The sequence below is a fragment of the Dromaius novaehollandiae genome, chromosome 3 (assembly GCF_036370855.1).
Source record: "Dromaius novaehollandiae isolate bDroNov1 chromosome 3, bDroNov1.hap1, whole genome shotgun sequence".
Lineage (NCBI taxonomy): Eukaryota > Metazoa > Chordata > Aves > Casuariiformes > Dromaiidae > Dromaius > Dromaius novaehollandiae.
In genome coordinates this window covers 52,096,746-52,114,394 of record NC_088100.1, presented here as the reverse complement: position 1 = coordinate 52,114,394, position 17,649 = coordinate 52,096,746, and the positions used below count along the sequence as shown (strand labels likewise).

The 17,649-nt window shown below is 37.9% G+C and overlaps 1 protein-coding gene across 1 annotated transcript in view; it reads left to right on the top strand.

Moving 5' to 3' along the window:
• Positions 1 to 17,649, top strand: part of REV3L (REV3 like, DNA directed polymerase zeta catalytic subunit) — a 126,772-nt gene that overhangs the window by 78,824 nt on the left and 30,299 nt on the right. The window contains exons 13-18 of the mRNA XM_064508887.1: positions 1,346 to 5,546; positions 5,904 to 6,886; positions 7,486 to 7,568; positions 8,486 to 8,611; positions 10,217 to 10,409; positions 12,824 to 12,935. Coding sequence (XP_064364957.1) covers positions 1,346 to 5,546; positions 5,904 to 6,886; positions 7,486 to 7,568; positions 8,486 to 8,611; positions 10,217 to 10,409; positions 12,824 to 12,935 — 5,698 coding nt within the window. The remainder of the gene's footprint in view (positions 1 to 1,345; positions 5,547 to 5,903; positions 6,887 to 7,485; positions 7,569 to 8,485; positions 8,612 to 10,216; positions 10,410 to 12,823; positions 12,936 to 17,649) is intronic.

The window sequence follows — 17,649 nt, the reverse complement described above, 5'->3', positions numbered from 1 at the left end:
TACTATAAGTATTTTTCTAGGTTTTGTATCTGAATAGTCAGGTGCCTTCCAAGTGTTCCTTGTTGTTTAATTGAACTCCCATTTTCTTGCTCTTAGGTTAATCCTCCTCCTTTGTGTGGGCACCTGCTACCCTCAAAGAATCATAGGCTGCATCTCCCAGTTGTGTTTCACAGCTCAGTGACCTCATGTGTGTGTTAGAAAGTATTGCTGGAAAGAGATTGAGACTTCCTTTTATTTTTATCACCAGGGAATAAAACAGTTGCTAAACTGAAGGCAATGTGAATCTAAGATGATCCCAAAATTGGTTTAGGTTAGAAAAAAAAAGCCCAAAGGATACTGCATCTAGTACAACTGGGTGCAGCACATGCTTCCAACTCACACATCACATTTTGTAGCTTCTCTCCCCCTTCAACATTTCAGCTAAAGGTGTGGAGCCGTGAACAAACCGCTGTATGCCGGGACATTGTGGTGACTGGATCTCTGCAGAATAAAAAACTCCTTCAAATTACTTGGTGTTTATTGTGCTTATGAACAAGCACACAGTTACTGAAGAGCAGTTGTAAATTTGTTAACCGCCACCTGCATGCACACCATTACCCTACAGTAAATGTGAGGAAAATATGATCTTATCAGTGAAAGAGAAGAAGCATCCCATGCATCATGTGATGAGTCTGTACAGGACAGCTACCACAGCATGTGCTCCTGGCTGATCTATGTGGGAATGTCAGTGCTGCATGAATATGAATTTATGCTATGGTAACTAAATGGTGCTAGCTTCTCACATTAACACCTAAATGGGTGGCAGTTTGCTATGCTTAAAAGTACAGCAAACTACCTTACGCTTAGCATGCTGGAGAGTTAATACAAAGTACTTGTTTTAAGATCATACTTTAGCTTTATGTGCAATGCCTTCTCTGCATAGAGAAACAGAGTCATCTAAACAGATTCCTTGTTTCTCAGAGCCAGTGAGTATGCATACTTATCAGGGACTAAGCAGGATACTAGATTTTTCTAAAAACTGATCTGCTTGTATTTGGTTATCTGAAAGCAAGCTTAGCCTTCTTTCAGAAAGCCAGCATGAAATCTTTGGCAAATGTATCCAAGTCTACTCTTTAAGAGTAACTGACAGAATGTCTGTGAGACTAATGTACTAGTGATGTGATTTTGATAAGGCAGCTCATGTACTTAGGATTTGTAATTGTCATGATCATAAATGGAATGTAATTCAGGAGAAGTTTGTTTCTTCTTTGTGTGGGATGGCCTTCATGAGCATATCATTACTTACTTAGACTTCGATTATTTTTTAAAGGAAAACTAGAGTAAAATTGCTTGTCTTCTGTTTCAGACAATCCCTTGAATAATGAAAGTTCTCGAACTCACTCCTCTGTCATTGCAACAAGCAAAATGTCTGTAAAGACCTCAATCTTTCACAAAGATGCTGCTACGTTAGAGCCCCCATCTTCTGCTAAAATTACTTTTCAGTGTAAACACACAAGTGCCCTTTCTAACCACGTGTTGAACAATGAAGACTTAGTAGAAGAGCTTTCGCAACCAAACACAGAAGCAAGACCTGAACTTTCAGTCCATTCTCTAACAAAGGAAAGCACTTACACAGCAAAGTACCCAACATCATTCAGCAATAGTACCCATGCAGAAAATTCACACAAAGAAAGTAACAAGAAGGATATTCTCCCAGTTCCTTCATGTGAAAATAATATTTTTGAGTATGAAGATGATATTTCATCAGTGAGCAGACAGATACCTAGTAGGAAGTATACTAGCATCAGAAAGGTTGAAAAGGATGCCTCTTTTATGCATATGGGCCGCCACATTGGTGACAGCATTTTGAGTAAAAACTCATTTAACTTTTCCGATTTGAGCCACTCCAAAGGAAAAATATCCTCTGAAGTAAATGAAAAATCCAGCAGTGCAAGTATAAATAGTTTTTTTCCAGCAACAGTTACAGAAAACTGTGAATTGGTGTCTTGTTCAGGAGGCAGTCGAACTATGGTACATTCGCTTGAAAATAACACTGATGAAGGTGGCCTTAATAAGCTTAAAATTAGGTATGAAGAATTTCAGGAGCATAAGGCAGAAAAACCAAGCCTCAGTCAACAAGCAGCACATTATATGTTCTTTCCTAGTGTTGTTCTTTCTAATTGTCTCAGTCGACCACAAAAATTGGCTCCCGTGACATATAAATTACAGCAAGGCAACAAACAGTCCAGGTTGAAGCTGAATAAAAAGAAACTCAGTTTTATAAATCATCAGGAGCCTGCAAGTGTAAATGATGTTGCATCGATGAAGGAAAGCTGCTATACACAAGGTAATGCTTGTAGTAACATTCCTGATAAGGATAGTGCTTTACCTAGTGACTTAGTTCAAGTTCCTGTTGAGGCTTTTGAAAACAAAATGCCTACAAGTACTGCTAATTGTACTGACTGCCAGTTTGGAGATGGATCCCTTGAAACTGAGCAGTCATTTGGGTTATGCACGAATAAATACACGCTACGAACTAAACGGAAGGTAACTTATGAGACTGAAGACAGTGAATCAAGCTTTGTCGCACACAACTCAAAAATTAATCTACCTCAGCCCATAGAAAGTATTGAAAGTTTGGATGGGTCTCAGAAGTCTCGAAAACGTAGAAAACTGTCAAAAAAATTGCCACCTGTTATTATTAAATATATTATCATCAATAGATTTAGAGGGAGAAAAAATATGCTTGTTAAACTAGGGAAAGTAGATTCTAGTGAGGAAAGAGTAGTACTCACAGAGGAAAAGATGAACTTATACAAAAAGCTTGCACCTTTAAAGGACTTTTGGCCAAAAGTTCCTGACTCTCCTGCAACCAAATATCCTATTTATCCACTAACACCAAAGAAAAGTCACAAAAGGAAAGCAAAACATAAGTCAGCCAAGAAAAAAGCTGGAAAACCACAAAAAACAGGTAGTAAAAATATTAAAAGAACTTTATCTTTTAGGAAAAGGACTCATACAATTCTTTCTCCTCCGTCACCATCATATAATGCTGAAGCTGAAGACTGTGACTATAACTATAGCGATGTTATGTCCAAATTAGGTTTTCTTTCTGAGAGAAGCACAAGCCCAGTAAATGCATCTCCACCTCGCTGCTGGTCTCCCACTGATCCAAAAGCTGAAGAAATTTTGACCAACCTGGATAGAGAAGCTTTACTTAGTAAGGGCCCTAATATGTACAACAGCAAGACTGTTAATTCTAGTGTCGGAAAAAATAGTCGAGCAAAAACTCAGGTTAAGAAATGTAAAAAGAAATTTGCTAGCCCCACTGTGTCTACCAAGAAAAAGAAAAAGTTGAATCAGGCTGACAAAACAGCAGATGATGGAAAGAAGAAACCCAGAACAAAACAAAGACAAAAAACATCTGAAAAAGTGTCATCGAGAAAGCGTATGGTATTTAAAGATGAAAAAGGAAATACTCGCTCTACTGCAGAAGTTAAGTTTGTGCTCAAACATCAAGATCTGCCTGAGATTTCTTACAACTCTGGCACCTCACAGCCACTTCATAATTGGAAAGATGGTCCTCTTCCTGCTTATTCAACAGGATATCTACCATCAGCACAGCTCCCTCCAGCACCTGATACCCAAGATAATTCATCAGGCTGTTTTCATTCATTGATGGAAATTGATAAGGCTATAGATACACAGTACTTATCTACTCCACGAGAAGATCCTCTTTCATCTCTCACATCTACTCCTGTGGCATCTGGAAGGGAAGTAACAAAAATGAGCTCTCAAAGGCCCAGGACTCAAAGTGCTTTATTTAGAATGAAGGATTCTGCTCTCATTCAAAATATATTTGACCCATCCAGTCACTCAACTCAGGTAATACAGAATGTGCGTATGTCTAAAGATAAGACCTCTGCAAAAGTGGATGGGATTAAAAATTTGCAAAACAAATATTTACCACCAGTTGGAAAATTAAATGAAACTCGTGACTCTTTGGACACAACAAAGATGGATCAGTTGCATGCCACTAACTATTTGCATTGTAAAGACAGTAATCAACAGCAGATTTTGTGTTTACCAGAGGTATCCAAGCATTCTGATCCTTATTCTTCTATTCTTAAGTCATCTGAGAAAAGCCCTGGGCCACTTCAGTTGCCTAAGAACTGTTTTGTAACCTCCTTAAAGAGTCCAGTGAAACAGTTAAGTTGGGAACAAAAACAGAGAGGATTTATTTTGGATATGTCGCTTTTTAAACCTGAAACAGTAAAACAAAGGCCTCTGTCAGAAACAACCATGCAACCAAAACCCATCTCCCAGTATAAAAACAGGACTATAGTGACCCCATCAGCTTTCAGTGAAGGCCAGTCTGGCCTAGCTGTTCTGAAGGAGTTACTCCAGAAGAGACAGCAGAAAGCTCAGAATGCAAATGTCACACAGGAACCATTATCGGTTAAAACACAGATGAGTAGGAGCACACCTTGCCCTCCTGAACAGAATAAAGCAATCAAAAGATCACGGTCAGTCACATCACCAAGGAAATCTCGTGCTCCTAGGAATACAAAACCTAAAGAAAAAACACCAAAACTTTCCAAAAAGGAGTCTTTAAGCCAGCAGATGAGTAGTCATATTGATCACTCTGTGTCTGATGACAGCCCCATTTTTTTTTCAGACCCTGGTTTTGAAAGCTGTTATTCACTTGAAGATAGCTTGTCTCCAGACCACAATTACAACTTTGATATTAACACTATAGGGCAAACTGGATTTTGCAGTTTTTATTCTGCAAGCCAGTTTGTCCCAGCAGATCAAAATTTGCCCCAGAAGTTCTTGAGTGATGCAGTTCAAGATCTTGGTTCTGGGCAAACAACAGAAAATGAGTTTTTATGTCACAATGACCAAAAATCTGAAGAAGAAAAGCAGCATGCTTCAAGTGCAAGTAAGTGGATGAGATCTGGTTCTCTGAGCCCTGAGCTTTTTGAGAAAACCTCACTGGATAATAATGAGAACCACTGCCATAGCCAGTGGAGGAAAAATGTTCATCCTTCAACTTCTAGATCAAACTCTGTAAATACCTCTTGTATGCAAGAGGCAGAGGTCTGTTTAAATGAAAAATTCAAATTAAATAGAAATACAGTAAATAAAGAGAGATTTCTTAACCTTCCTCAGTCAACCAATTCAGACTGGATTCCAAGCCACATTAGAAAAGAAACCACTTTTGAACCCTGTCAACCACTTGATTCAGCTAATACCTCTTTTACATCCCTGTTATCTTCTCCTGATGGTGAACTTATAGATGCAGTTTCTGAGGATTTAGAATTATATGTTTCAAGAAATAATGAAGCATTAACTCCAACTCCAGATAGTTCACCGCGATCAACCAGTTCTCCCTCGCAGTCGAAGAATGGAAGTTTTACACCTCGTAGTGCTCACATTCTTAAACCTCTCATGTCCCCACCCAGTCGTGAAGAAATCATGGCAACTTTGCTGGATCATGATCTTGCAGAAACAGTTTATCAGGAACCGTTTTGCAGCAATCCTTCTGATGCTCCAGAAAAGCCAAGGTAGTATATCAAAGGCATTTTGGTCTACATATGCTTGTGATTATATTAAATTTAATTTATTCCTGTAAACAATTTTGCGCTATAATGTAGCACACATGCATGAAAGATTCCATCTCATGCACATAAATTTGAAGTCCAAAGTTACTATAGTTTCACACAAATATCCATTTTCATTCACAGTTGTTTTTATTGATGGTAACTGGGAGTCTGCCTTCTTGCTTAAAAAAAAAAAAAAAGATACCGGCTGTATGAATTGCATTGTGAGAAAACTAGTTACCAGGACTCTGTATGTCATCTTGAGGACTGTCTGCAATGCAGTTTGGAGCAAAACAATTATTTAAACTATTTTCTTTACAGGGAGATTGGAGGACGGCTTCTCACAGTAGAAACTAGACTTCCAAATGACCTGCTTGAGTTTGAGGGAGACTTTTCATTAGAAGGTCTACGACTCTGGAAGACTGCATTTTCAGCAATGACAGAAAATCCTAGACCGGTGTCTCCTCCCTGTTATGGTCGCTGTACTGCCAACAAAAGAGAAACTAATAGCCATAAAACTAGTGAAGACAAAAAAATAGTCATAATGCCATGCAAGTGTGCTCCAAGCCAACAGCAGGTTCAGATGTGGCTTCATGCCAAAGAAGAGTATGAGCATTTCAAGAAATTGCCTAAGAATCATCCTGCTGAGCTGGAAAAGGCAGCTGAGAATTTCAGCTCTACAGTGTTGCCTGAAGAGCAGTCTATAGAAGTAGTAAAAGCAGCTAAAAATTTAAGTTTATCTAGCCTGGAAGATGAAAGACCTTTTTTGCCTACGAAAGATTCTCCTCCTTCAGTGGTAGGTCCTACAACAACAGAAACCAAGGAAACTTGTGCTAAATCTATAAGCGCTGTAGGAACTTCTGTAAATACTAGAAGTGACCCAGAACCCAATAAAAACCCATTTGAAAGCAAGACACTTACTACTTCAACACTAGAACATGATAAGGAGGAGGAGGAGGAAGATTATTATGTCAATTACAGTTCACCAGATTCGCCAGTGCTTCCTCCTTGGCAACAAGTAGCATCTCCAGATCCTAAGCACTCCAGTTTAGAAGATGCAAACTGGAAAAGTCAGGATGTTATTTTGTCTTCTGTGGAAGAAAATGACATAGCACCTGTTGGTAGTGCACAGAACTCTCCATCCGCCCAAGAGAATGATAAGACGCCCTTTGACACGTCTCCATTTGTGGTTGGTGAAGATCATAGAAAATCAGAATCCGTTTGCCTACATAGTACACCCATCATGCAGAATAAATATCAAGATGAAGTACCTGAAGAACTTGGTTTTACTCCTTTATCAACAGGTAAGTGCATTAAGTAAGCTTAATGATATACAGAAAGTTTTCCTGAAAATGATAAGGGAAGATGTTATATTTCTTTTGACATTATGCGAAAACGCCAGCATCCACATAAAAATGTGCTTAAAACTGGTTTTGGTAAGGAAAAGACCTGCAAATTATTGTTAAAGTAACTATTTAATTATGAAACTAAGTCTAGAGGCAGAACACGCTTGTGTTCCTGATGGTGCCTAGTGTCTGAATTCTGAAGTGCTGGTTAAAACCGTAATTTAAAATGTACAGTATTTTTGGTGTGAGGTTTTTTTTTAACTTTGTTGGCTAAGTTGCTTAGTTTTTCCCCAAGGATGGTTTCAATGTTGAGTGTAAATAACATTGCAGTGCTCAAGGTAATCATGTGAGATTCAGTATCTTACTGACCTTGTGCTATACATTCCAAAATGTGTCTAAACACCATGTTATTATATCATAGTTGTGCTTTGGATTGGGCAGAGAATAGTTTGCATTTACAATGTTAACCAAAAGCCTCTGGTTGTTTCCAGCTTGTTGTTTAATGTCTAGACAATATTAGGGAAGCTAAACAGCTTTGCACTACTGTGTGTTTACAGAACCAAAAACCCAGAAATTGAGTCATAAGAGAGGAAATAATGCTGATGGTCTTCGAAGAGTGCTTCTAACCACACAAATGAAGGTAAATAAAGATTTAATATACAAATGACTTTTTATTACATTACTTACAAGTTTCCATTCTATTTCTAAATAAAATAATCTCTATCTTGGGTAACTAGGTACCTTTAACACATACTTGTCTCCAAACTTTGTTTTTAGAATTCTAAAAGATGGGCAGTTTTCTTCTGTTGTGTTTTTTATATACGTGTGGGTGTATTTATGTGTGCATGTGTATACATATGTGTATGTATAGATATATGTATGTATTACTTTTCAGACATTGTTCTAGCATTTTCTGGAAATTAATAGGCAGTGATGTGATAATGGCGCTGGTATGCTGGCAGGGTACAAAGGGAATGGATCACATAAAATGCCACACTTGCATGATTTCCTTAAATAGCATTTCTGCTCCTATTACTGAAGACAGCCTACTGTGCTAGGTGCATCACTGGTCTGACCTGTAGATTTTGGCGGGGGGTTGGTTGGTTGGGTTGTTTTTTTTTTTTCTTAACATACTTGGATCATCCAGTTCAACTAGTACTTAAGCATACCTTTAATTAAGTACCTTTAAAAAGTGCTATCTGAAACAGGCTATTTTGTTGAATCATTGCTCAGGAGGGAATAGAGACTTACTGGTTCCTCTGTCCTCAGGCTCCTAAGAAAGCCAGTGTGGATGTATACAGAAACTGAATATCAGTATTTCAGACTACCCCTTGCTTTACCATGAGGTTTCATTAAAATTATTCCCGAAAGGGAGAATGATACAACTGTTGTCTTCCTGCTGAAAAATGGCACGAGGAGATAGTGATTTTGTAACTGTAATAAATTTGTGTTTAATTTTTGTTGATAAATTTGTATTTAATTTTTACATTATTGCGTATGAATTTAGCAACCGGTAGATTTTTTCAGTATTTTGCCGTGTGTATTCCTCTTCAATAGAATCAGTTTGCTGCCCTCGGTGCTCCAAAGAAAGAGACTTCTCAAATTGAAGGACCATCTTTAAATAACACTTATGGTTTTAAAGTCAGTGTGCAAAACCTGCAAGAAGCAAAATCTTTACATGAGGTAACTTACTGTTACATGTTATTGTATGACTGCTGGATGTTATTACATGATAGTTTATCAGACCTGTTTTGTAATGGCAGAATGAAAAAATCTTCTCCTCAGTCCTTCCCTGGCTTAAATTAGTCAGTGTGCGATGTCTGCAACTTGAAGTAGTTGCTGTACTAGTTCCAGCTTAATCTCCAAGTACCTTTGTTAGTATTGAGCTAAATTTCACAATACTTCTGTTGAGAAGGTGGTCAACCTCATTTTACAAAAATATATAAAGCTAAGGGAAGAGTCAAAGTCAGAATAAATAATAACTTTTGTATAAAAACATTACTGAAAAGATTAGTTGATCATAACTTTTTTTAATCATTTCCTTAAGAAATGAGGATTCTGGCATCATTCCATCAGCCCCTCCCCGTATCTCTACATGTTACCTTCTGAACCTGTTGGCCGCTTTCTAAAACATTCAACAGAATGGTAGATGTCAGAAAGAGTGTTTCTTCATCTTTCATGTAGATCAGTGGTTAGTTTGAGAAGAGAGATCAAAATCAGTGCTGGAGGAGGGGATGCAATGCAAATACAGTACGGTTGTGTCTGGCTGCCAACTGGCCAGCTAGCAGGTGTGCACTCACAGGCAGTCATCACAACCATGGCTTGGGATTAGCTCCTGACCCGCTTATGGATGAGATAGGGAGATAGAAGTTTTACATGCTGAGTAAATGACATAGGAGAAGTCGCAAGGAACTAATGATACTGTAGGAAGTGGAGATATGGTTTGATAGTAAAATTCTATGATGCTTGTAGTGAATCAGGATGCAAATCTAGAGGAAATCAGTCTGCCCCCAGGTTAACTTGCTCAGAAATTTTTGTAACTCTGTACTTTCCATTGTAACCCCCTCAGCTACCCAGTAGTCCAGTTTGTCAACTATATTACACAAGACAGCAGAGCAAAAACATAGTGTCAAAACATTATGATACGCTGTTTTGAAGACTGTTTTAAAAAAGAAAAAAAAAAGTAACAAGCATTTTCTTAATGCAAACCATTCTGCAAAAATGTGTCAGAATAATATGGAAGTTCATTAATGACAGTGAAGGAAAAGATAGGTTTTCTCCATATCTTCTCCTAAGTGACTTAAGCTCTTCATGCTTGTTTCCATATCTTGGGGGAGGGAGGAAAAGGAAAATAAAAAGACTGACAGTGATACTTCATTCTTTATCAGTGTGGAAACTGAATTCAGCACAATATGCAAAGCTATTTGAAAATGCTGTAAGAATTTAATATTTGTTAAAATTTAGCATTTGTGTTGATTTGTATTTTTTGTTTTTGATAGAAGGAGATATAGTACTCAGAAACAAATACTGAATTTTAATAATTGAGTATAAGAAAGCATTTAGTGATTAATCTTTTTGTGCAAGAAAGCACTTTTTGTGAAAAAAGTGAGAGCTAGAAATGCATGTTTAATCACTTCTGTTTATTTTTCAGGTGTGACCTGTTAGTTTTAGTTTAAGATGACCATATAAATACATCATGCCCTTGTCTGCAGTGAGTTTGTTTGCATCTGAAATTTGTTTGAACAAAGCTCCAAAACATACTAATTTATTGTATTTATTTATTGGTAGGTCCAACACCTTACCCTCATCAGTATGGAGTTACATGCTCGAACAAGACGAGATTTGGAGCCAGACCCAGAGTTTGATCCTATCTGTGCTTTATTCTATTGCATCTCATCAGACACAGCACTGCCAAATACTGATAAAAAAGAAATCACTGGTGCTATAGTGATTGATAGAGACAGGACACTCTCAAGCCAAGGTTCCTATTTTTTTTTTCTTAATGTACTTTACAAAAATGCTTATTTCATAATAATCAAACAGTAGCAAGCAAAATATAATCGAGTATGTGTATTACTATTTAGCTCATTTAATTTTGTCTTGTTGACTGTTGGATGAATGGCCATATTAAACATAGAGTTTTCCTGCTTATATCTTCCTAAGAACCTTTGCATGGGCTGTAAACCACAAGTATTATACGCATGTGGAAAATATCTGTGTTTGCGTATTTGTGGACAAGCTCCTGCAGTGTTCTAAAAGTATAAAGAGGAAAACCTGCCTTAGTTTCCTGCTCAAGTTGCTGGATAGCTACAAGTAGAAAATGTTAAAGCAAGACAGTATGTTTTATATTTTACTTAAGGGTTATTTTTGTGGTTTTATCTGATCCTTTTAGGATCTAAACAGGGGCCCTTATTCTATTGTACCTTTTTGGCTTTGTTTAGACCAGTGATACTCAACCTGTGGCTCTAGAGCCGGATGTGGCTCTTCATGGCCCTACAGGCGGCTCTCGCAATGTAGGCATCTGATCGGCGCTCCACTCTATCAGGCAGCGCGGGGAGCACTGAGCAAATGGACCAGCAGTGTGGGAGTCGCTGAAGTTCCCCCTCCCATAGGGGGAAAGAAAAGGAGCTGCTGGGATCCCCCCACAGGTAAGAGTAGAGATCACCTCCAACCCAGCAGCCGTGGGGCAGAATGGGGAAAAACTCGCCCTTTTGCCCTTCCACCCCTCCTCCCTACTCCTTCTTCCTAGCAGCCAGAAGGGGTTGAAGACAGAATGCTGCTGGGAGAGGGGATGCTAATGTGTCATGTCGTGATGTATCAATATGTGATGATGATGAGGCAGCATCATCACACATTGAAGTGTCATGATGGAAAAAAAAATCACACCGTTGATACTTGATTTTTTTATGGTGCTCTACAACTCCATTTAACAAAGAAGTGGCTCTCCAGCTGTTAAAGGTTGAGTACCACTGGTTTAGGCTAGTAAAAAAAAAAAAAAAGTCTTTCTTTTAAGGTTTCTTTGGCATTGCAAATGTGTACTAAACCACAAAATACTGTCTAAAATTAAAAAGCGTGGACAAAAACCTACTAAAAATAAATTTAGCATCAAGGCAACAGCTCCTCCTTTTATCAGTTTATTTTTCAAAGTATTGCAGATATTTTATGATGTTAGGCTAAGTCCCTATTATTCTCAATAAAATTTATTCTGGTATATGCTTGTTACTATCTTTAAAAAAAAAACTCCATTACCTTACTAAGTGAGATTTGTCACAGTATAGAATTTTATGGCTCCTTAGGTGTGTGCCACTATGATAAATTATCAAGAAAGCTTTTTGTAAAGAGGTCCAATAATATTTTGAAAAAACAAAGGTTCTGATCTGGTTTTGTTAGTGCAATAAAATGCTATGTTTACATGCTTTTGTGACATTTCTTGCTTTAATTGATATGTGCTGTTAATATTTTCTTGGTTAGAACTTGTTGAGTTCCCTGTGGAGTGACTTGGCATTGAGATACACCTTTTTCCCTTTTTGTATTATTATTGCTTTGTAAGTTACAGTACTCATTTTAACATTATTTCTGAAAGCACACTTTTTTAATTATGAAGATCCTAAGAATGTGTCAAAGTTGAATGCCTTTTAAAAACCACAGATTGTTGCCTTAATCAGAGATACTACAATCTGTTGTATAAAGAAAATTAAAAGACAAAGTATGTGTTGCACACTATACTTCATCTAAAGGGTTTCTTTATACAGAAAGGCAAATGCTCAGTTCCTGCATGCATGTGAATTTAGCTATTATACATATATTATCAGTGTAGACGCTCTTACTGCGCACTAAGTGTGCAGAGTTGCTAGTGTGCTGAAAGCTGTGTATTAACCTTCCTGTCTAAGTAAGTGTTTATATTTGGCTGAGTTAATTTTCCGTTTCTGTTAGTAGCTTAGCAGTGTTTTTAATAAGTGTACTGAAAAAGCGAACTATTCTATGTTATTTTGCAAAGCACTGTTTTAAGCTAGTGATTAAAATACATATTTTGCATAAAAACATTGTATGAGACATCATATAGTCCTTTAATATTTCTTCCTCAAAATTAATTCTCTCACAGCTGGACTCTTTAACATGTAAAATGGTGACATTTCTCTTTTGAATCAGTGGGAATTTCTGCAGGATTACCACTGTGGTATAGTTTTACAAAGTGAAAGGAAGTAACTCTTCCACCCAGTAGGAACAAAATAATTCCATGGGATTAATTGTATTAATAGGTAATGTTAAAGATAAAAATAGGATGTATTCTATACAATTTTTTTTCATTTGTATGTTTTATTCTAAAGCAATGGTGTTGACTGAAGTAATGGAATTCCTTCTAAAATTTAATGATTTGTTTTACTTATTTTCTAGGGAGCAGAGCCCAAGCCCCCTTGCTCACAAGATCTGGAGTTACAGGACTAGAAGTCAGTTACGCTACTGATGAAAGAACTCTTTTCCAGGAAGTAGTGAATATTGTAAAAAGGTAGCATATCTGTACGTTCTGCTTTTATTTTTCAGGCTTGGTACAGCAGATTTAGTCCCTTCAACCCTTCCATTCTCTCAAACACTGTTTTTTGTTGTTGTTGTTTCCCTCAAAGGCTTATTTCTAGAGTGGACAAGCATGATGGTCTCTTGAATAAAAATATTTTCTGCTTTTCTTTTTCTCTGACAGCAAGCATATTCAGACAGCATATTCAGATCCTCTTAAGCAGCTGAATTACAGTCTTGAAACTGATCACCCATTTAAGTAATCTTCTTTAACATACAACCTTTTCTGTTAATCCTAGAATTCATTACATATCTCTCTCTCAAACCCTCAGTATAGGAGACATTAACCGTACTGAGAGCTTTAGAATCCCCCCTCAAATGGGAAAAGGTTTTCTAGGGACTTTGTGAGAAAGCACAGAAAAATCTGCTTCATACTGAAGCTTGTTTGGACAGATTACAGTAACCAGTAGGTGAAGATTAGTTTCCTTCCTTAGTTTTGTCTTCTCTGAATGGAAACCCCCTGCTCCATCAGATTGGAAAACTTCTGGTTTTCCCCATCTCCGCCAAGGCTGGGAGACCTGTTTGGTAACCCTTTCTGCTGGTGAGTGTGTGGAACTGCAGACGTCTCTCCAGGGCCTACTGACAGACGTGCGAAGCCGTAAAATTGCAAGGAAAAATAACCAGATTTAAACTATGAATCACCCTACTGGAATACAGGCTCAGAAAAAAAGTGTACTAGGCAGAGTACATTTGCAATTCTCTCTCTCTCCAACCAGAATACTTCTGATGAGAAAGACATTGACCAACCCCATGAAGCCAGAATACAAAAAGAGTTGCTGAATGCAACCAACACAGGGTGGGTCCTGAAAGAGCAGCAGATCCCTGTTCAGAGAAGACAAAATTCAGGTAAGGAGACTAATTTTATTTTTCTCTTTTGTGGAAATCTAGTGCTCCATCAAACTTAGGAAAGTTCCTGATAATAAAAAGCTGCCAATAAATTAAGAATCCTCCAGCAGTTGGGAGGAAGTTTTTTTTTTAAAAAAAAGAAAGAAAAAAAAAGGACAGTATGTAAAGAGCATGAGAATGTGTATTTAGCACTGAAGAACATCAGAAGTCTACGTCTGAAGGCATTACTGGATGAAAAAAGCATGCCAGTTTTGTAGTACTTCAGGATGGAATGTACCAACCACCAGGCTGCTGAATGACAAGTCTCTTCTTAAGAGATCTTCTCTTTCAACAGTGTGCTAGCATGCCTTTTGGACTCAGCAACTTTATCTTCAAAGATTCAGTTAGGTAACTTATTCCTAGAAGATATCAGATTTTATCTGTTTATTGGGAGGGGAACTGCTGCTGCTGCTGCTTACAATTCTTCCTAGTCTACTTCCTTCTCCAATCTATGCAATATCACTCAAGGGATCAGACTTCTAGTGAACTCTCTATAAATATACTTTTAAAACTTGGACCACATCTACAGTTTGCAGCTTTTTTCCACCTTATTTTGTGTAGCCTAGGGCAAAGAGGAGAATAATTTTTTTCTGGATTAAATGAAAGCTGTTTTTTGTTTCTTGGGTGCAAAATAAGGGTCTAGATTCAGAACAGGTTTAACTGAAAGAAAAAGTATGGTAAAAATACTTGATAAAAAGTACTCACTGCAAAAATCTTCCTAAGTGGAAAATGAACTAGAAGATTAAGAAACGACATATTTCCCAGAGTAAACAAGGAACTTTAATGAAAACTTTTAGCATCAGGAGTTCTTTTTGAAACAACCTTCTGTTGCTGTTTTTAGTGTTGGGGTGGCAGGAGGGAGGTGGGGCTTTTACTGTATCCTCTAGCATAAGCTGGGTACTCTAATTGTTATGGTAGGTCCACTTATTAGTAGGTCTGCTAGTTTAGAGAAAGAAGGCCTGTTTAAGAAGTATTACTACTCAGGGTCCATGGAACAATACTCAAAAACATTTTAATTTATCAGTAAAGGACCATATTGGTGTCTTGCATATTGATGTGTGCATCAGGCTGGAGGATAATAGGTTCTTGGGACCAAGTAGCATGTTCAGCATGACCACAGCTTGCTTTTGGTTCATGTTTCTGGCCTCTTTGGATGTTGGAAGGAAGGGTGGAAGAGCTAATTGCAGATACCTAGCAAGGTGAATGACAGAATATCTGTTCAGTCTTGATTGTCGGTACCAGGAACGGACTTCAACTTGTTGGTACACTGAGCAGAGAGTATATCAGCTGTGGGAAGTTGTTTCATGCAGTCCAATTGAAGATTTCTTGCGTCAGTTCCCATTTCCAGTTTTCCTCTTAGCACCTGGCCTAATTCTTACAGACATTACAGAATATATTAATTTGTTTCAAGTTCTGATCTTCCAGTTCTCTGTGTAGGCTTTTGCTTTCATTCTGTTCTGGTTACAGAAAGCAAGAAGTGCTTGTTTCTGTCACTTTTTGTCAATAGTTGTTAATTCTGGAGCAGCATGTTAGAGAAGTCTTGACCTTTGTTCCCAGCACACAGGTGAGAAGAGGAGAAGGTGTTTTTGGGAAATGCATCACCTTTAGTTTGATGTGAGATTCCTAGCTCAACAATCTCTTTTCGATCAGAAATCTGCAAATGTATTGCCTTTGAACAAATGACCCAGAGTATCTACACAAATAATCTTTACAGCATACTGGTTGATACTGAGGAACAGAGATGCTGAAACAAAGTAGAACTATAGATCTATACCTATAAATCAATAGGCTGTAATGCTTTCTAATGTTTTTTTCATGGGGTATACCACTAGCCCTGTATCAATGAAGAGTGCTTTCCAAATCTGAGTTTTCATAATGGAGTTAAAGTTACTCTTTTCTGTCTTCATTGAAGACCAGTATTGCTCCGGAAAGTTCAGTGGAAGTGATGAGCTGAAGTTGGATTTAGTTATGCCTCCACTGTGAAGTTGTCCAGACAGTGCTAAATCTGAATGACCATGATGAGATAAACATGGTTTTCCTAGATGCCTGTAAATCAAATACTAGGTTAAAAATTCTTCTTGAAATTAATAGACTGTCTCCAATTTACTTGGGGCAATTAGCAAATGAAAGTAAGTCATCCTGAGGTCTGTAGAACAACAGAAAGCCTTGATGTTTCTCTCAGATCGTGATCTGTGGTTTCATTTATGCTGAAGACTACGAGATTTGTACAAATAGTAAGGGCAATAAGCACCTTTATTTCTAGGAGATTGTTAGTGAGAGTGATTCAGCTTTGAAATGGGAGCACTCATAAATGTGGGTACCAAAATATATGTAGAGGCAGCTAAAAGAAAGCACTGCAGTTTAAAGGGAATTTTAGAATTCACTTTGATTCTAAAGGGAAATATTGAGCTGCTTGAGAACTGAGAGGTAGAGAACAGTCTGAAACAAAGAGCCATAGAGGTGAGTTTGGAAGAGACAAGGAAGAGCCGAATTCTGAGGAAGTAAAGAGTAAACAGCATGGATTTAGAACAAAGAAAAACACAATTATTAAGGTTCTCCTTGGTACATGGACAGCTGTCTTGCAGTTCGAGAGGATGCTTCACTACACAAGTCCAGTTTTCCCTTCTTTGGTGAGCAGTCCACTTGGCTGTAAACAAGAAAATAGGACTTGAGCTCAAAACTTACATAAAGCAGCTGAAAAACAACCTCCTTGCCATCTTGTGCAGCCAGTGAAGATGATCTACAAGCATGGAGAGCCAAGTGCAGGAACTGTCAACTCTCTGGAGTTGCCACAAGGGAGATTCACTTTTTCTTGATATGGAGCTGTCCTAAAGGATTCTCTTTTGCTGCCAGAAGTCCCTGAACAGACCTTCTGTTTACCAGGACGAGTCAGCTGCAGTGAGCTGGAGAAAAGCTGGAAGAATCTGCCTGAAAGCAAAATAAAACAGAGCTACCTTTCTGTCTGAACATAAAGGCAGAAGAATGGGTAAACACATTCACATAGCTCCATCAACCAGGCAGTACAGAACATAGGAAAGCTGGCTGTTAGAGGAAGAGGAAGAAGGGAAAACAGCTACAAAAAAAGCATTTGTCATGGAGATTCAAAAAAAGCAGGAAAACTAGAGTTACCCAAGCCTGATGGAGCAGTGGATTCCCATGAAAGAGAAATTAAATGTCTGGGCCTCTTCTTCAGTTTTAGAGCAAGTTCTGCCCCTCTTCTGTAAGTGTAAATACCACCAGACAGCAGAAAAAAGGTGGTCCTGCAAGCATGAGAGATTTGGGGAATTCATGTGGGATTGCACAGTCCCCATCTCTGTGACACGCAGAGGATTTGGAAACAATGGGCTTGCAAAAAACTAGTAGATTCACTGTTGCATGAGACTCGCCAGCCACCCACTGCTCTTTGTCCCCATAGAAGTAGTTTCTGGTGAAAGTATAACACCACAGTATAAAGGTATAGGGTTTTTCTTAAAGGCTGTGGGGATAAATCATTTATAATGTAATTGTTTTTAAATACATAACATTTAAATGTGTTGTATAATGTTTTCCTTGTAAAGTATGGTGCTAACCAAATTTTTATATTAGATACACTGTGCTATATTCTTCTGTAAATGTTCTAGCAATGTTTCCAATTTGAAATAGAGATGTCTTAATCTAACGTTCTTTTCTCAGTCTAGTACCATCTTCTGAGGAGTTTTCCAGTAGAAATCTCTACTTAATGTCCTGTATCAACTTCATGGATTTTTATTGCCCAAAGCAAACGG